Source organism: Ochotona princeps, chromosome 12 (assembly GCF_030435755.1).
Source record: "Ochotona princeps isolate mOchPri1 chromosome 12, mOchPri1.hap1, whole genome shotgun sequence".
NCBI classification, from domain to species: domain Eukaryota; kingdom Metazoa; phylum Chordata; class Mammalia; order Lagomorpha; family Ochotonidae; genus Ochotona; species Ochotona princeps.
This window is the reverse complement of record NC_080843.1, coordinates 25,777,459-25,792,168: the sequence shown is the minus strand read 5'-3', so window position 1 is coordinate 25,792,168 and position 14,710 is coordinate 25,777,459. Positions and strand designations below refer to the sequence as shown.

Here is a 14,710-nt window from a genome sequence, read left to right as displayed (position 1 = left end):
CTGATAATCCCTTTGGAGCTAGTCCATTTTGCATTGGGTAGATTCTTTGTATTTTGAACATTCCTAACTCATCATTTTAAACAGCCTGTGTGTACGGTTTTAGGGGGTATGAAGGGCACTGTGGTGGGAGTGAGAGGTATGGTGACGTTGAGTGGGCTCAGTTCCTGTACTTAGGGATGAGAGTGCCCACTGCCCCAGAATCCAGGTCCCTTGACCATCCACATGGGATTCAACCATGTTGGAGTGTGGATACAAGTCTGATATCAGAGCATCTGTCCCTTCTTAATAGCTCACTGCAGTCGATGAAAACAAAGTCTTTGCCTTTGGGAGTCAAGGTGCCAATTTAGAGAGAGCAGAAGTGTTAATGAGCAAAGTGGCTGTTGAGGGTGAAAACTCAACCTATGGATCCCTGTGCCATGTTTTTTTACAGGAGAAATACCAGCGTGAGCAGGAGAAGCTGAGAGAAGAGTGGCAAAGGGCTCAACAGGAGGCTGAGAGGGAAAACTCCAAGTACCTAAATGAGGTAGTACATTCTCCTCTTCCTCCTCTTGCCTTTGTCAGTGGAATTGACTGGAAAGCAGGGGATGCCTCATCTCTCTACACGTTTGGTCATGTATCCACCTGTGTAATTTGTGCAAGAATACAACCAATTGTGATTTTCTGAAGTTTTGTTGTTTCGGTCTCACTTTACTATTGCAACAGCAGTTACTTTGCTAGAACTTGACATGCATCTTTTCTTCTGAATCACACTCCAGTCCCTTACGCGTGGCATCTTGTGCTATAATCTCTTTATAGTTTGCCAAGTGGGTTTCTGCGTCCACTACAATATCAAGTTACTCCAAATCAAGTATGTCTGAATCTGTAGGAAAGTCTAGAAATTCAGGAGATTTGGAGATTTAGGTAGATTTTGTCTTCTTCTTTGTTCCACTAGGAACTGATGGTCCTGAACTCACACAGCGTTTCTCTGACTGCTCGAGAGCCCACAGTTGCCACCTGGGAGGCATCCTGGAGTGAAGGGTCCAAGTCTTCGGACAGGGAAGGAACCCGTGCTGGCGAGGAGGAGAGGGATCAACAGTCAGAGGACGTGGCTCTCGAGGATCAGAGAAAGCAACTGCAGGAGCAGCTGGTGCTTGAGAGAGAGAGGAAATTGAGGGAGCAGCAGCAGTACCAGGAGGAGCTGGATCGGCGGCAGCAAGAGGCCGAGGCCGAGAGGCGCCGGGTGGAGGAGCAGCGGCAGCGAGAGGCCGAGGCGGAGGCCCAGAGGCAGCAGTACCAGGAGGAGCAGGAGCGACGGCAGCGAGAGGCCGAGGTGGAGGCCCAGAGGCAGCAGTACCAGGAGGAGCAGGAGCGACGACAGCGAGAGGCCGAGGCAGATGCCCAGAGGCGCCGGGCAGAGGAGCAGAAGCACCTGGCAGAGAGAGAGAGGGAAACGTCCATCAGAATTTACCAGTACAGGAGGTATGTGAGTCCCCACAGCTGTTTTCTTGCCTTGTTTTAAAAGTTCCTCCATTCTGTGCATAAGTGAGTGTGAACAGTGCCCTGGTACCCTTAAATCCTAACCCCAGTCCTGTTGCTGCCTCTCTGTCCAAATTGCTGCCCCTGGCCTCCTAGCCATGTGAGGACACTGATCAGATGCCTCCCTCATGCACAGAAGGCCACGTGGTAGCTGGTGGTCGGCTTCTTGGTGTCTCATGGCCTTCCTTCTTGTTCACACTGTTCCAACCACTCTGGCCCCATTTTTCTCCTATAAAAATACCCCACATATTCTGCCCTGGGGACTTCATGGGTTCCACTTTCTCTGCCTGAACAAGGCTTCCCTCACGTCTTTGTGTGTCTTGCTGGTTTTCTTTAAAACTGTTTAAACATCACCTTCTTTGACCTTCCAGAATACCAGGTCTAAAACACTTGCTTCCTCTCTGTGCCATTCCCTCTGTCCCTCCCTCCCTGCCTGTAGCCTGCTTGCTTCGTGTTAACGTGCTTATTTGTTGTTCTGTTTGCTGCCTTGATTGTATGTAGTGTGAGGCCATGCAGCTGGCTTTGTTTACTTCTATCCCGTACCCACAACAGTACATGGATGTGCTGGGCACTTACTTAGTATGTGCTTGTGGAATGAATGACGCACTTGCAGGTGCCTGGTAATAGCAGTCCATCGGTTTGGCTACAGTGATTGGTTTAGATTTGACTCAGGCACTGTATGTATAAATAGATCAGACAAATATTTTGGTATCCTTTTCGTAAAGTTAGGGAAAATCAAGTTTCATGTTCAGCATGAAATTCCGTTGTTCTCCATCTTTTAGGCCCATTGATTCCTATGATCTGTCAAAGACAGAGGAAGAATCTTCAGGTTTGCTTCCTACTGACAGGTAAGTCGAACACAAATTCATAATTTGATCGGCATTCATAATTTTTAGGTCAGCGTTCCAACGCTTACCTTAATGATATAGAACTGCTTGAGCTTTTTGTCTTTCGCGTGATATGAAGAGAACTTTCTGGTTGATCTTGGTCAGTTTTTGCTGTGTAACCTTTTTAATGACTTAATAAGATTGTGTGAGTCCTCTCTTGGGACTGAGCTCAGTTGGCAGGGTCTACTCGTGCCTCTGCTGCCAGTTAGCTAGGAGACTTTGCTCTGGGGGCCTGGCTGATGCCTGCTAGAGTTGAGAGATAGAGGGGCCATGTGTCTTTTATTATCCCGCAAGTGATTGGAATCTTACATACCTGGTGGTTAGGACAGAGGGCATCAAGAGAGGAAGGCTGTATGGCTGTGTTACCCATAGTGAAGTCACAAAAATCAGCTCAAGTTCACAGACAGTATACAAACTTTACATCTTTATGGAGGGAGCCACATTACAATTGGGTTGGACAGAGAAGGAAAGCCATCTTTTTTTTTTTTTTTTTTAAGATTTATTCATTGTTACTGGAAATTCAGATTTATGGAGAGAAGCAGAGACAAAGAACTTTTATATGAAGGTTCACTCCCCAGGTGGCTGCAACAGCCGGAGCTGAGCTCATCTGAAGCCAGAAGCCCGCAGCTTCTTCTGGGTCTCCTACACAGGTGCAGATGCCCAAGACTTTGGCCACCCTTAACTGCTTTTCCAGGCCACAGACAGGGAGCTGGATAGAAGTGGAGCATCTGGGACATAAAATCAGTCCCCATATGGGATCCTGGTGTGTGTAAGGTGAAAACTTTAGTCATGAGGCTACCATGCTGGGCTCCATAGTTCATTTTTTGGTAATGCATTGTAATCTGTTTTTGACATGTTAATAGCAATAGCTCAAGATTATATGTCCTCTGGGCCTGGCACAGTGGCTCAAAGTTTAAATTGTCAGGATCCCATATGGGCATGGGTTCGTGTCCGTGTGTCTCCACTTCCCATTCAGCTTCCTGCTTATGGCCTGGGGAAACAGTCGAGGTTGGCCCAAAGCCTTGGGACCCCGCACTCATGTGGGAGACCCAGAAGAAGCTTCTGGCTCCTGGCTTTGAATCAGCTCAGCTCTGGCCATTGTGGCCATTTTGAAAGTAAAGCAGTGGATGTTTCTCTCCTTCTCTTAATAAATTTGACATGCCTTTCCAGTAGAAATAAATGCATCTTTTTAAAAGAGATTTTATGTTCTCCTCTTGAAAAAGGAACACATTTGGACATCTAAAATGAGAATTGTGACCTGTTTCCTAAAGAGTTGGTTAGAACTCTGGTCAGTTTTAGCAAGTAAAGATGGGATTTAAAAATTACAAATTTCCTCAAACATACATTTTTAAAATTTAATATGAAAAATGCTTTGCAGTTTTAACATTATTAAAGACATCTGAACAAAGTGCTAGTAATTACAGCGTGGAAGTTCCTGAAGTTGTGTTTTCAGAACTGAAATTTCTCTCTTGGGAAGTGTGTCTGATTTATTAGATGTAAGGAAAGACTTGAACCTGTGGGCAATGAGGATGACTGAAGAAGGCTCAGAGTAGAAAGGGAGAAAGAAACAAACGACTAGGCACTAATGGACTTCAGTCAGCTAAAGAAAAATCCGTTGATAGATGACCTTGTTTATAATGAATGGCCTCAGGTAACTATAGACCATTCAAATGATAAGTTCTCTTTTAAAACCATGGGTTTACTTATTGATATGAAAAAGATTAATGTAGTTTGTTACCCTGGGAAAAATAATTAAAATGCAGGTAATAGAAACATTACAGAATGCAACGGTTGTTGCAGGGGCATTGACAGCATCTGGCCATGAGTGTTTTCCCAGTGCAGCTGTTTGCCAATTGTGATGTACTATGTTGCATTATTGAGTATTGCACTTTATGCATAGATACGTTGAATGCATATGCCTATGTGTAATACTGCATAGCATTGTATCATGTACAATATGATTATATGATTTTGAACTCACTCTACCTGCTAGAGTGACAACTAGATCAGTGTGTGCTCATTTATGGACATAAATTCTACCACTACAGATCTTGGTGTTTTTAGAAGTTGGTAGTACAGGATGGTGTCGTTTCTCTGGGGGAGCATTTAGTAGAGGCCTGTTCCAGAGGAGCCAGTGGGGATCAAGTGTGTGACCCAAGGCAGAGTGGAAGAAGAGACTTGTGTGACTTGAGGGGATCAGGTGGCAGTATTAGCGAGCCTAGAAAGACTGAGCTGCAGAACTCAGTGAACACTGCCATCAGCTGGGCAGACCTCATGCTTTCAATCATTGTACCATTCTAGGAACCCTAAGAAGAACTGCAACGGACTTCAGTTTATTTGTCACAGTCACTGTTTTCTATTTCAGGATGTTACGGTTTGCTGCTAGTTTGTGCAGTATGAAGAATTCTTTGGTTGAAAAATAAATGTAGTTCGCAATAGACAAAATATTGCTTCAGAAAAGCGATTTTTCTGATGTTTTAACTTCATACATGTGAACTTTATGGGATATACTTAATATGTTGTGTTCTGTATTTTAGGAATAAATCTAAGTCTACTACTGAACTGCATGAGATTTCCCCAAATAAAAATGGTAAGTATATTTTTTCAAATTCCTGTTTATTTTTTTATTGAAACTCCTTCTTTATTTCTGTTGTCACATAACAGGATCAATGTTTTTTAAGGTCGGACTATTTCTGATTCAGATTGTATTATTAAAACTAAGTGGGTTTTTTGTCTTCATATATAACTACAACAACTAATGTGCATATTTTGACTCTAATTTTTTTTAAGATTTCTTTGTTTTTACTGGAAAGTCAGATATATATAGAGGAGGAGAGGCAGGAAGATCTTCCATCTGCTGATTTGCTCCCTAGGTGGCTGTAATGGCTGGAGCTGAGCTAACCTGAAGCCAAAGCCTGGAGCTTCTTCCGGGTCTCCCACACAGGTGGAGGGTCCCAAGGCTTTGGGCCATCCTTTACTGCTTTCCCACGTCACAAGCAGGGTGCTGGATGGAAGTGGAGCTGCTGGGACACAAACCAGCACCCATATGGGATCCCAGCATGTGTAAGGCAAGGACTTCAGCCACAAGGCTACCATGCGTGGCCCTTGACTCTGCTCAACAATGGAGAGAGGACTGGCTGTTGTACATCACTTCATCTTAGCTCAGAGACTGAAAAGTGATGAGAACACTGGGAATTTTGAAATGACTTTAAAACAGCTGATGAAATATGCAGGCATTTTATAAAGGAATGATACAGTTTTGTACAGTAGGTATCATCTTACAGCTGAAAAATTAGGACAGCAAATATTTCTGCAGCTTACCACAAGATGTGTTTGTGAGAAATGCATGTAAATGACATTTTATAACTGTGGAAACAAGTCCCGACACGAAGGCGTCGTCTTCATCTTTGTCAGGGTTTGCCTAAGCAGGCTGCTTGCTGGTCTGGTATGTAAGTGAGCAAAGGTGGAGTGGGAACTGGGGTGCAGGCACTGTGGGTGGGCAACCCTCCCCAGCTCATCCCCACCATGGAGGGAAATGAATACCTATGAGCCTTCGGCTTTACCTGGAGTTGAACCATCTGATTTCATGTGTTGCCTTGAAGTGCTGACAAGGAACTTACAAAGATTTAAACTCCCCTGAGAGCTGAGGGTATCTGAGGTCAGAGGGATGTGGGGGCAGCTAGTTTGTAACCTGTGGAGTCATGATCATCCTGATGGCCATGTTTCTGTAGAGTTCTAGAAGACTCACAGTTTTGTGATTGCCCCTTCTCCTCAACTTTGCAAGAGCTTCTGTTAGCTGAACGTAGTTTTCTTTTCCTATATAATGACCTTTTCCCCTTTTGCTGTGCCAAGTTGTCCCTTGTCTCAGTCCCCGGTTTACCAGGTATTCTCTGACCTGGTTCCTCTGGTCTTCACTTGCTTTCCGTGTTTGTATTATGGTGATGAGCCTGTGTACTGACCTGTTCGCAGCAGCAGTTGTGTACCTCTGGAATAACCTTGTTAATATGTATGGCTTGTGTCATTAGTCTGGTTGTTTTGGTAGGATGTGTTCTTCTCTTTGATAAGTAATCACATGCTCCTGCATGACAGTGAAAATGATTGCATTTCAACAAGTTGGTTATACCAATGGGCATCTTATAACAAGAAAATATTTCATGTAAATACAACCAAACCAACAAGCTATGTGTATTCACAAATATAAACATGGGTATGTATAGGAAACGTATGACGGAGTACCCCTTTGATGGCAGGAAGATGAAGACATAGACCATGAATTTTGAAAAGATGAAGTGGCAGTAGATCTAGAGGAAGAATGGTCTTGAGATGAAGTTTCCAACTGGAAGTAAAACAAGGATAGTGCTTGAAAGTTGTGACTGTTTTATACAACTCAGAGATTAATTGGCAAATCTAGGAGGCACAGAACTCAGGATTGAAGGCTTATTTAGTTGTAATTCATAAAACCCAAACCCAGTTTATGGTTCTTCAGTTTCTTGGAATAGAAACAAGTCTTACCACATTCTGATCATTTGATTACTTGAACCTTTTCTCTTCAAAAAGCCATTTTGTGACTGGCTATGTTCTACTTCCTGCAGTTCAGTGGTGGCTTCTTTCATGAATTAGGTGAACACTCGGGTTGTGGCAGCTGGGTTTATACCTGTTTATGCCCTCTCTCCCTCCCCAGGGAGAGTGTAAATCTTCTGCAACAAGCAAAGTCCCCATTTCGTGGCAGAGTTGTCACGGCAGGTGTTGGATGATCATGTGTTTGATTGGTTTAATGAAGAAAGGAATGGGAGAGAAACTGTTTCTAGATGAGCGCTTTGTAACTGGCTAAAATGGGTACTGGTTGTTTGCTTTTGAAGCATTTTCCGCTGTCTCCTGATTTGTTCGGAGTATCTGGATGTGGACCTGAAATCTCCAGGAGTAGGGAGACCACTGCTTCATGTCCTCAGGACAGCCTTGCCAAAAATCGGCCACGTTAGCACACATTTACCTCATCAACTGTGCTGTGTGCAGATTTACTGATGATCACTTTTTTTGTCCATTAATCTTGAAACTTGATGTGTTTTTAATTTAGGAAGCAGCAGATATTTAGACCGCAGTGGGGAGACTAGTTCTTCCCAAAGGAGCTACAAGAAGGACCAGGGCCCATCAGGGGCCGAGTTGGAGAGACAGCAAATCCTCCAGGAGATGAGGAAGAAAACGTCTCTGCACAACGACAACAGCTGGATCCGGCAGCGCAGTGCCAGTATAAACAAAGAACCCATTTGTCTGCCAGGCATCATGAGAAGGTGTGAGGCAAATACCTAATAAATGGGAAGGTTGATGCATTGGATGGACAAGTTGTCATCCTTCTTTCAAGTAGGCTCAGATGAGATGAGAGAAGGAGAGGCAGAACAAATGCCACTGAGCACTGTTCTGTCAGATGTGAGCTGCTCACTTTGTCTATTGCAGCTCGTTTCATCTTGGGGAAATATTCGGAGGGTAGGGATAGTCATTGTTTCCATGTGGGAAAACCATAGACAGTCTCAGACAGCAAATAGATTGCAGATTTGGGAGCAGAGCTTGACATGTAAATAACGCATGCCACTCTTAGTGCTTTCCTGGCCGCTAACTTTAACCAGAGGTCACATTTTCCTCTGATGTTTACAGTGAGGTCATGATTACATTGGGCATTGGGATTCGCATAGTGTGAAAACCAAGTTTCTATAAGTTCAAGAAGGTCAACCCTTAAATGTAATGGACATTGGAGATGAGTGGGTGAGGATTTTCAAAGATATATCTTGGGCAAACAAATGTTGTAGCTACTCTATTTCAATCTTTGCTTCCATGAAAAAGAAACTGGAGAAAGTTTTTGTAATATGCTATAGACAAAGAGCTAAGTGTCTTAGTATACAAACATTTTTAAAAGTCCGTAAATAAATACAAGTTTATATACATACACAAGTTGTGTGGACAGTTTCCAGGAAAAAGAAAACAGAAAACAAGCTTATCAAAGATCAGCACTACTAAAATAACAATGATGATTTGTTTTTGCTTATGGGATTTGTAAGGAATTAAAAGATTAATCAAACCTAGTATTAACAGTTGTATTGGGAAATGTGAATTCTTGTTCCTGACTGTGTAGACAGTTTTTCAGTATGTGTTAAAGAAGACATTTTTATATCTGTGCCCTGTGAGCAATTTAGATTCTAGTATTTCTCTCCTGGGGGTATTTGGGTAAATAAGCAAATATGTATCCAAGGCAGTACATCTAAAGCAGTATTGGCAATGTTCAAAAAAGAACAAAACTCAGAGTGCGTTACAAGGCTTGGTAAATGTTGATTGAGATGTGAAACATGGTATTGCATGGGCAGCTCTGCTTGCGCAAGTTCATTATCAGTGTAGCTAGACTCCTGCATCTAAACACAGAACATGGCATCACAATGACGATCATGAGGTGTTGGGTAGATTTCTACTTGAGTGTGAGGTTTTTATGAATCCTTTGTGTGTTTAGAGGTGAATCCCTGGATAACCTGGATTCCCAGAGATCCAGCTCTTGGAAGCCGACCTCGCGGCTCAGTCAGTCCACAGGAATCCACGCGTCCTCCTCTGTTCAAGACTTTAGTCACCCACCACCCCAGCTGTTGTCCACATCCAACCGTGCCTACCTGCGGAACCCATCCTCCAGTGTGCCCCCTCCCGCAGCTGGCCCTGGGAAGCCCACTGCCCAGACCCCCACCCTGCACAGCCAGTCGGCTTCCACTTCCCAGCCAGGCTCTCAGCCACGCAGCAGGTGAGACTCCCACATGCTTATTTTTTCCTTCTTAGTCTGTTATTTTTTTAATCCCCCTTTGGATCTTGTCTAAAATCCCTAATGAGAGAGAAGAATAAATGCTTTGAATGTGTCCAATAGAACGTTCTTTTATCAGACCAATTCCTCAGAATATTTTCTTAGTACTTTTTCCTCTTCTCACAGAATTCCTATGTGTCAGGTGTGGTGGCCTCTGAGATATCTGGTTAAGGCCATCATATCCTGTGTGTACACATGTGCTCAGGATCCTAAATGTAAGATGTGCCTCACCAACTCTCAATGTGGAATCATGAAACAGCAGCTCATTATTAATGCTTTTTGCATTTCTGAGTGAAGGCAGTACTGTAAGCGTTTGGCTATTTTAATGACAGTGTAATAAAACTCCTAGCAACTGTGTATAAAAGGAAAGCATTGTGGTCCAGTTGTATTGTCTGGGGGAGCTTTTAACAAGTTGAATTAAGAAAGAAAATGTTAAGTGGGTTAGATGTTGCCCTTTGGGTTTCTGATTGCAAAACCATTGCACGTCTGTTTTCTGGTTTACCAAGGTTTTGTTCAGGTGACATCTACTGAACTCCGTGGGTCATAGGGTGTGGGAAGGGTGTATGGGGGACAGCTCAGGTATCTATAGGGGTTGGGATTTTAGAGCCTGACAGCTTCTCTATGGAACTATTATACTCTTCCTGAGTACCAGCACCTTAAGGGAGTTCCACTGGCATATGCCACATTCCATCACCAATCAAATGCTTAAAACTCAACACCTACACTACACAGAAGTAGTGCTTTTGTTAAGCTAGTAAATGATAGGATTGGTGAGAAAATAATTGTATATCAGTCCAGAATAGTACTACATGTTTACATGAATACATTTCAAATAACAACTAGATTAATCATAGACGGATTGTTGATGAGCTGTGCAGTGGGGAGATGAAATGAGGGGAATGAGAGGAAGGCAGGGGAGAGATGTCCATTTGCCTTCTGAGAGCCCTGTTCAGAAAGCAGAGGGACAGGCCCTGACTTTCCCATGCAGAGAAGGTCTTAATGGAGGTGGAGTGCTAAGGCTACTTGTTGAACTCCTGCATCTGGGGCATAAGAAAATGAAGTGTGAGGAGGAAGGGGTAGGACAGGAGCTCTCACCATATCTCACAGCTGCTGTCAGTGTTCCACAGGATGGAAGGACATGCTGAAAGTTTTGTGCTCTTGCAAGTGTAATTGAAAGAAGGCTGTAGATGTCTTGGGGTGGGGTGGGAAAGACACTTGCTCAGTCCAAATGTGCTTTAAGAAGGATGGGCTCATGAGGTGCAGATTGGGCTTACTCCACTGAGCTTCTGTGTAGAGATGGTTAGCTGTTGAGGATTCCACAGCTACTAGTTTGTTCAAGGTTGCCATAGGTTGCTACTAGTTTGCCATAGGTTGACCACAAGCTTTAGCTGATGAGTAAGAATTTTTTCCCTGCAGACTCAGTAGAGCCCACCTTCAGCCATTGCTAGTGTTTTAATACTGGAGTGTTTGAAATGAGAGCTTTGAGCCACACAGGTTTTGAAAGCCAGCATTCCATTCTTGTTCCACATCTAGGTCAGTCAGTGGGAAGCGTGTGTGCTCCTGCTGTAATAACATTCTGGGCAAAGGAGCCGCCATGGTCATCGAGTCCCTGGGGCTTTGTTATCATTTGCATTGTTTTAAGGTGAGACTGAGACCTATGGCCTGCAGCCCCACAACGCTTTGCTTGGAGAGCGCATGGCTTTTTGGAGCTTCTGGGTGTGGACGGGTCACTAACCAACAAACCAGGTGCTGCGCTTGCAGGTCTGGGTTGCTTTGGAAAGCACAAATTGCTTGCTGCTCTAGAGCTATCAGATCTTGAGCCTGATTACATAAAGTCTGGAAACACAAAACACTCCCTATCCCTCATCTGTTATCGCTCCATACATAAAATTCCCAGTGTATAAATGCCATCTGTAAGATGCCCTTATGGGCATTCTTGAAATAAAATTTACCCGACATGTGGACATGCCATTTTCCCCATATCCAAGAGCCTGGCTTTGGAGAGAAGGAACAGGTTAAGAATGCCACCGCAGGTGTTTTTACAGCTGTACAACCTGTTTATTCCTATACCTGACAGGCTGTAGCTGGTTTCACCATTCTAGACTCAGACTCAGAGTGGTTCGTACAACCCAAAGTTTTTCTCGGTTTTCAGATGCTCTGAATCATATGGGACACACATAGATTTAATTCTGTAACTGACATTGGGCTGGAGAAAGTTTCCAGTCTTTGATTACTGGTCTTAGGATCTTGCTGTCCTGGATTCTTTTCCTAGACAGAGCAGAATGTGTCAAAATACTTAATGCTTGAACACAGGAACCAACCTGAAATGATGGGTCTGTGAGAGCATTTGCCAAGCTAGTGCAGCTGGGACACTGGGAGTGGCCTCCCTAGAGCCAAGTGCCAGAGAGCCAGCTTTCATTCATTTGGGTCAGTTCTTTCATGTCGTGCTGTGCCTGTATTTCTTGAAGTCAACCAGCAAATCATTTTTTTTGTTTATTTAGAATGATCATTTGGCTCTTACCAATGGCTTTTTTGAATCCTTTAAATAGTGCCTGATCCAGCAGGCTTGAATTTAATCTACTAATCATCTTTTGGCTTTTTTTTCTTTGCTGAAATGTGTAAGAGCTTAGAAAAGCTGCGTCCTGCTCATCTCCTCTCCCACTCCTAGACCCCAGGGTGCTCCTGGCTTTCCCGAGCTGCCTCATGACAGATGTTCTTTCTTGGTGTTGCACAGTGTGTGTCCTGCCAGTGTGACCTCGGAGGCTCTGCCTCAGGAGCCGAAGTCAGAATCCGGAACAACCAGCTCTTCTGCAACGACTGCTATCTCAGATTCAAATGTAAGAGAGCAAATCAGGGAGAAAATTTCCTGTCTCTTGAGGAGGACCCGGGTTCCCCTGCTTTCCCCTGAGTCTGCAGTCACCTCTCCCCCAAGTTCACTGCCTTAAGTTTGGGGGAATCTTATTCTGTCCCCAGTTCCCAGAGGGTGGGGTGGGATGTGGGACTGAGTTGCTGCACAGGGACAGGTGTCCAAAAATCAGGACAGTCAGTGTCTTGTAGGGTCTTCCTAGGGTTCATGAGTACAAGCAAACCAAGGCGGAGAGTTCAGACACCTCTGCCGATGAAGGATTGATCTCTCATCAGTTTGTTTCTATAACTCAACAATGGGCTACCAACTGAAGTAATTCTCAAGTAACTCTTAAAAATAATAATCAAATGACAATATTTTTAGAGGAGGATTTTTAATCCTGTTATACCATGTTTCCATGTCATTTTTAGAAAAACTGAATGCTTAAAAAAAAAAACCTTTGAATGCTGCTTTGTGTCCTAGCATGTGCTCATGCGTCATAGGTCAGAATAGCATCATGAGATTGTGTGTTGTTTATAGCTGCAGCAAGAGAGCCATTTCTGCTCTTTCTGTTTCGCACCTTGACGCTCGTAACCTGTGTTTCTTCCTCACTGTGAAAGGGTGTTACAGGTGGTATCAGCAAAACCATTTGCTTTTGAACTCCGAGGTATTTATGTCGCCCTCTATGTGAAGAGTGCTCTGGAACTGGCCTGAGCCCGGTCAACTCTCTTTTATCTGTTGTGGCTTCTGAGCCTTCGCACTGCAGCCGTCTAGGCCTCCCCTAGATGCTGACCCTGGGATGGAGAATGTCCAGGCTGGGCAGACCCTGCAGAGCACAGGGACTGTGTGTATGTGTGTGTGCTTTTCCTTCTCATCCAATTCCAAAGGCAAATATCATTGATTTTTGGAATCATTGTAAAATTGCCCACGCCTTTTCTCCACCTCCAATACAAATAACAGAGAGTTGAGTGTAACTTACTCCTGTATCTGCGGTTCATATTTGCTCCGTTTCGGCAAACACAGAACTCTAGATCATACAGGCTGTGCTTTGCTTTGTTTCCTCCTAAGTCTGAGTGACAGGTCGCTCTTTCTGCCTCCCCAAGTCAGTCTCCAAGTAGTGACTGCTCTGTGTCCCAGGTGGCAATACTCAGCGTTGTTTGTGAATCTAAGCCTTTTTCTCTCTTCTTTTCCTGCCTGATCAGCTGGACGGCCAACTGCCATGTGATGTAACCCTGCATACGAAAGCACTGATGCAGATAGAAGAGGAGGTGGTTGCTGCCGGTGTAGATCAATAAATGTGTGTTGTATGTCTTTTTCGCTCCCTTTTTAAAAAACTAGTCACTTGGTTTTTTTTTTTTTTTTTTGCCTCTTTAGATTACATAGCAACACTGCAGCCTTGATAAAACTTGTATTTTTGTTGTTTATTTATAAGAAGGAAATTATGTGTGTTGGGAAACAGTGCAGTATTTACTTTTGGAATTCAGACATCATAAAAGCACAAGGGAAAAATAAAAACAAAATATTTTTTGAGGCTGATAATTGTCTAGTTTGAGTTTCTAGTGGTGTTTTGAAGAGGGTATTTTATTGCTTTTTTAAAAAAGTTCTCAAACATTTGAAATAGTTAATATAAATACATAATTGCATTTGCTGTTTATTGAAATGTATGCTAAATTAATGCAAAGTATATGGGAAATTTTGTTAAAAATGCATCTGCAAATTTACTTTCCGTATCTTGTTTTCCATCTGTGTAATACTATTTTTAAAAATTTTACCTCTGTAACACGTTATTTGCTTGATTAGGGGAGCTCCATTTTCTGTACCAGAGTTGTTGCTAAGCAATTCCCAATAGCAGAGGGCTTATTTTCACTAATGACGGATAACCAGGGTTTATACGCTGGACATTTTCTCCAGAAACCAGTGAGCATTTCTGTTCAACTGCATTTGTAAATAAATTTGCTGATGTCTTTAAGATGTGGTGGTCCCTGTTCTTTGGTGTGTCTGTTGCTGCCTTTTAATTATTATTATGCATTGTATAATACATTATATAATTATACATTGTGGTGCATGTTTTCAAAGTATTGTTTTCTGTAGCTGCTTCATTGAGGAATAATTGATACAAAATAAACTGCCCATATATAAAGTGTAGAGTCTGATAAATTCTGACAAACCTATGATTGTGAAGCTGTTACTGTAGTCTTGATGTTCCAACTGAGAAGTTTTGATGAGTAACTTTATTTTCTGACAGTTACTTTTTTGAATGCAGCATTTTTTTTTGTGGTAGGAAATGCTATGAGTGACACATTGTTGCATCATTTGAATAAAATCCTTGCTTTTGCTGTTGCTGTGATAAAAGGAAAAAAGCAGCAAGTTTAGAAAGATCTAGAACAAAATGTACTTTTGCTTCAAAAATAGTGTGGGATTGCAAAAGTATGCAATTTTAATGTGCTGTGAATTAAAATATAAATTTTCTTGAGACCTTTCTAGTGTAGGCAGAGTAAGGAATTCTAGAAAATGAAAACTGTTTTCATGAGAGGGCCTTCACCATGTTCGTGACAAAAATGGATTATGAAAAAACTATATATATGGGGAATTCAATTTTTTTTTTGCTCTGAAATTTTAAATTCCATTTCCTAT

At 42.9% G+C, this 14,710-nt stretch overlaps 1 protein-coding gene across 15 annotated transcripts in view; it reads left to right on the top strand.

Moving 5' to 3' along the window:
- LMO7 (LIM domain 7) overlaps positions 1-14,047 on the top strand; it is a 200,532-nt gene extending 186,485 nt beyond the window's left edge. For 11 of the 15 annotated variants that reach the window (XM_058670634.1, XM_058670631.1, XM_058670630.1 and 8 more), the window contains 9 exons: positions 431-523; positions 932-1,458; positions 2,298-2,363; positions 4,940-4,992; positions 7,477-7,690; positions 8,896-9,174; positions 10,765-10,873; positions 11,966-12,068; positions 13,279-14,047. In XM_058670634.1, coding sequence (XP_058526617.1) covers positions 431-523; positions 932-1,458; positions 2,298-2,363; positions 4,940-4,992; positions 7,477-7,690; positions 8,896-9,174; positions 10,765-10,873; positions 11,966-12,068; positions 13,279-13,301 — 1,467 coding nt within the window. In that variant the 3' untranslated portion in view covers positions 13,302-14,047. The remainder of the gene's footprint in view (positions 1-430; positions 524-931; positions 1,459-2,297; positions 2,364-4,939; positions 4,993-7,476; positions 7,691-8,895; positions 9,175-10,764; positions 10,874-11,965; positions 12,069-13,278) is intronic. The other 4 variants (XM_058670633.1, XM_058670637.1, XM_058670645.1 and 1 more) reach the window with 2 other exon arrangements.
- Positions 14,048-14,710: the final 663 nt, after the last annotated feature.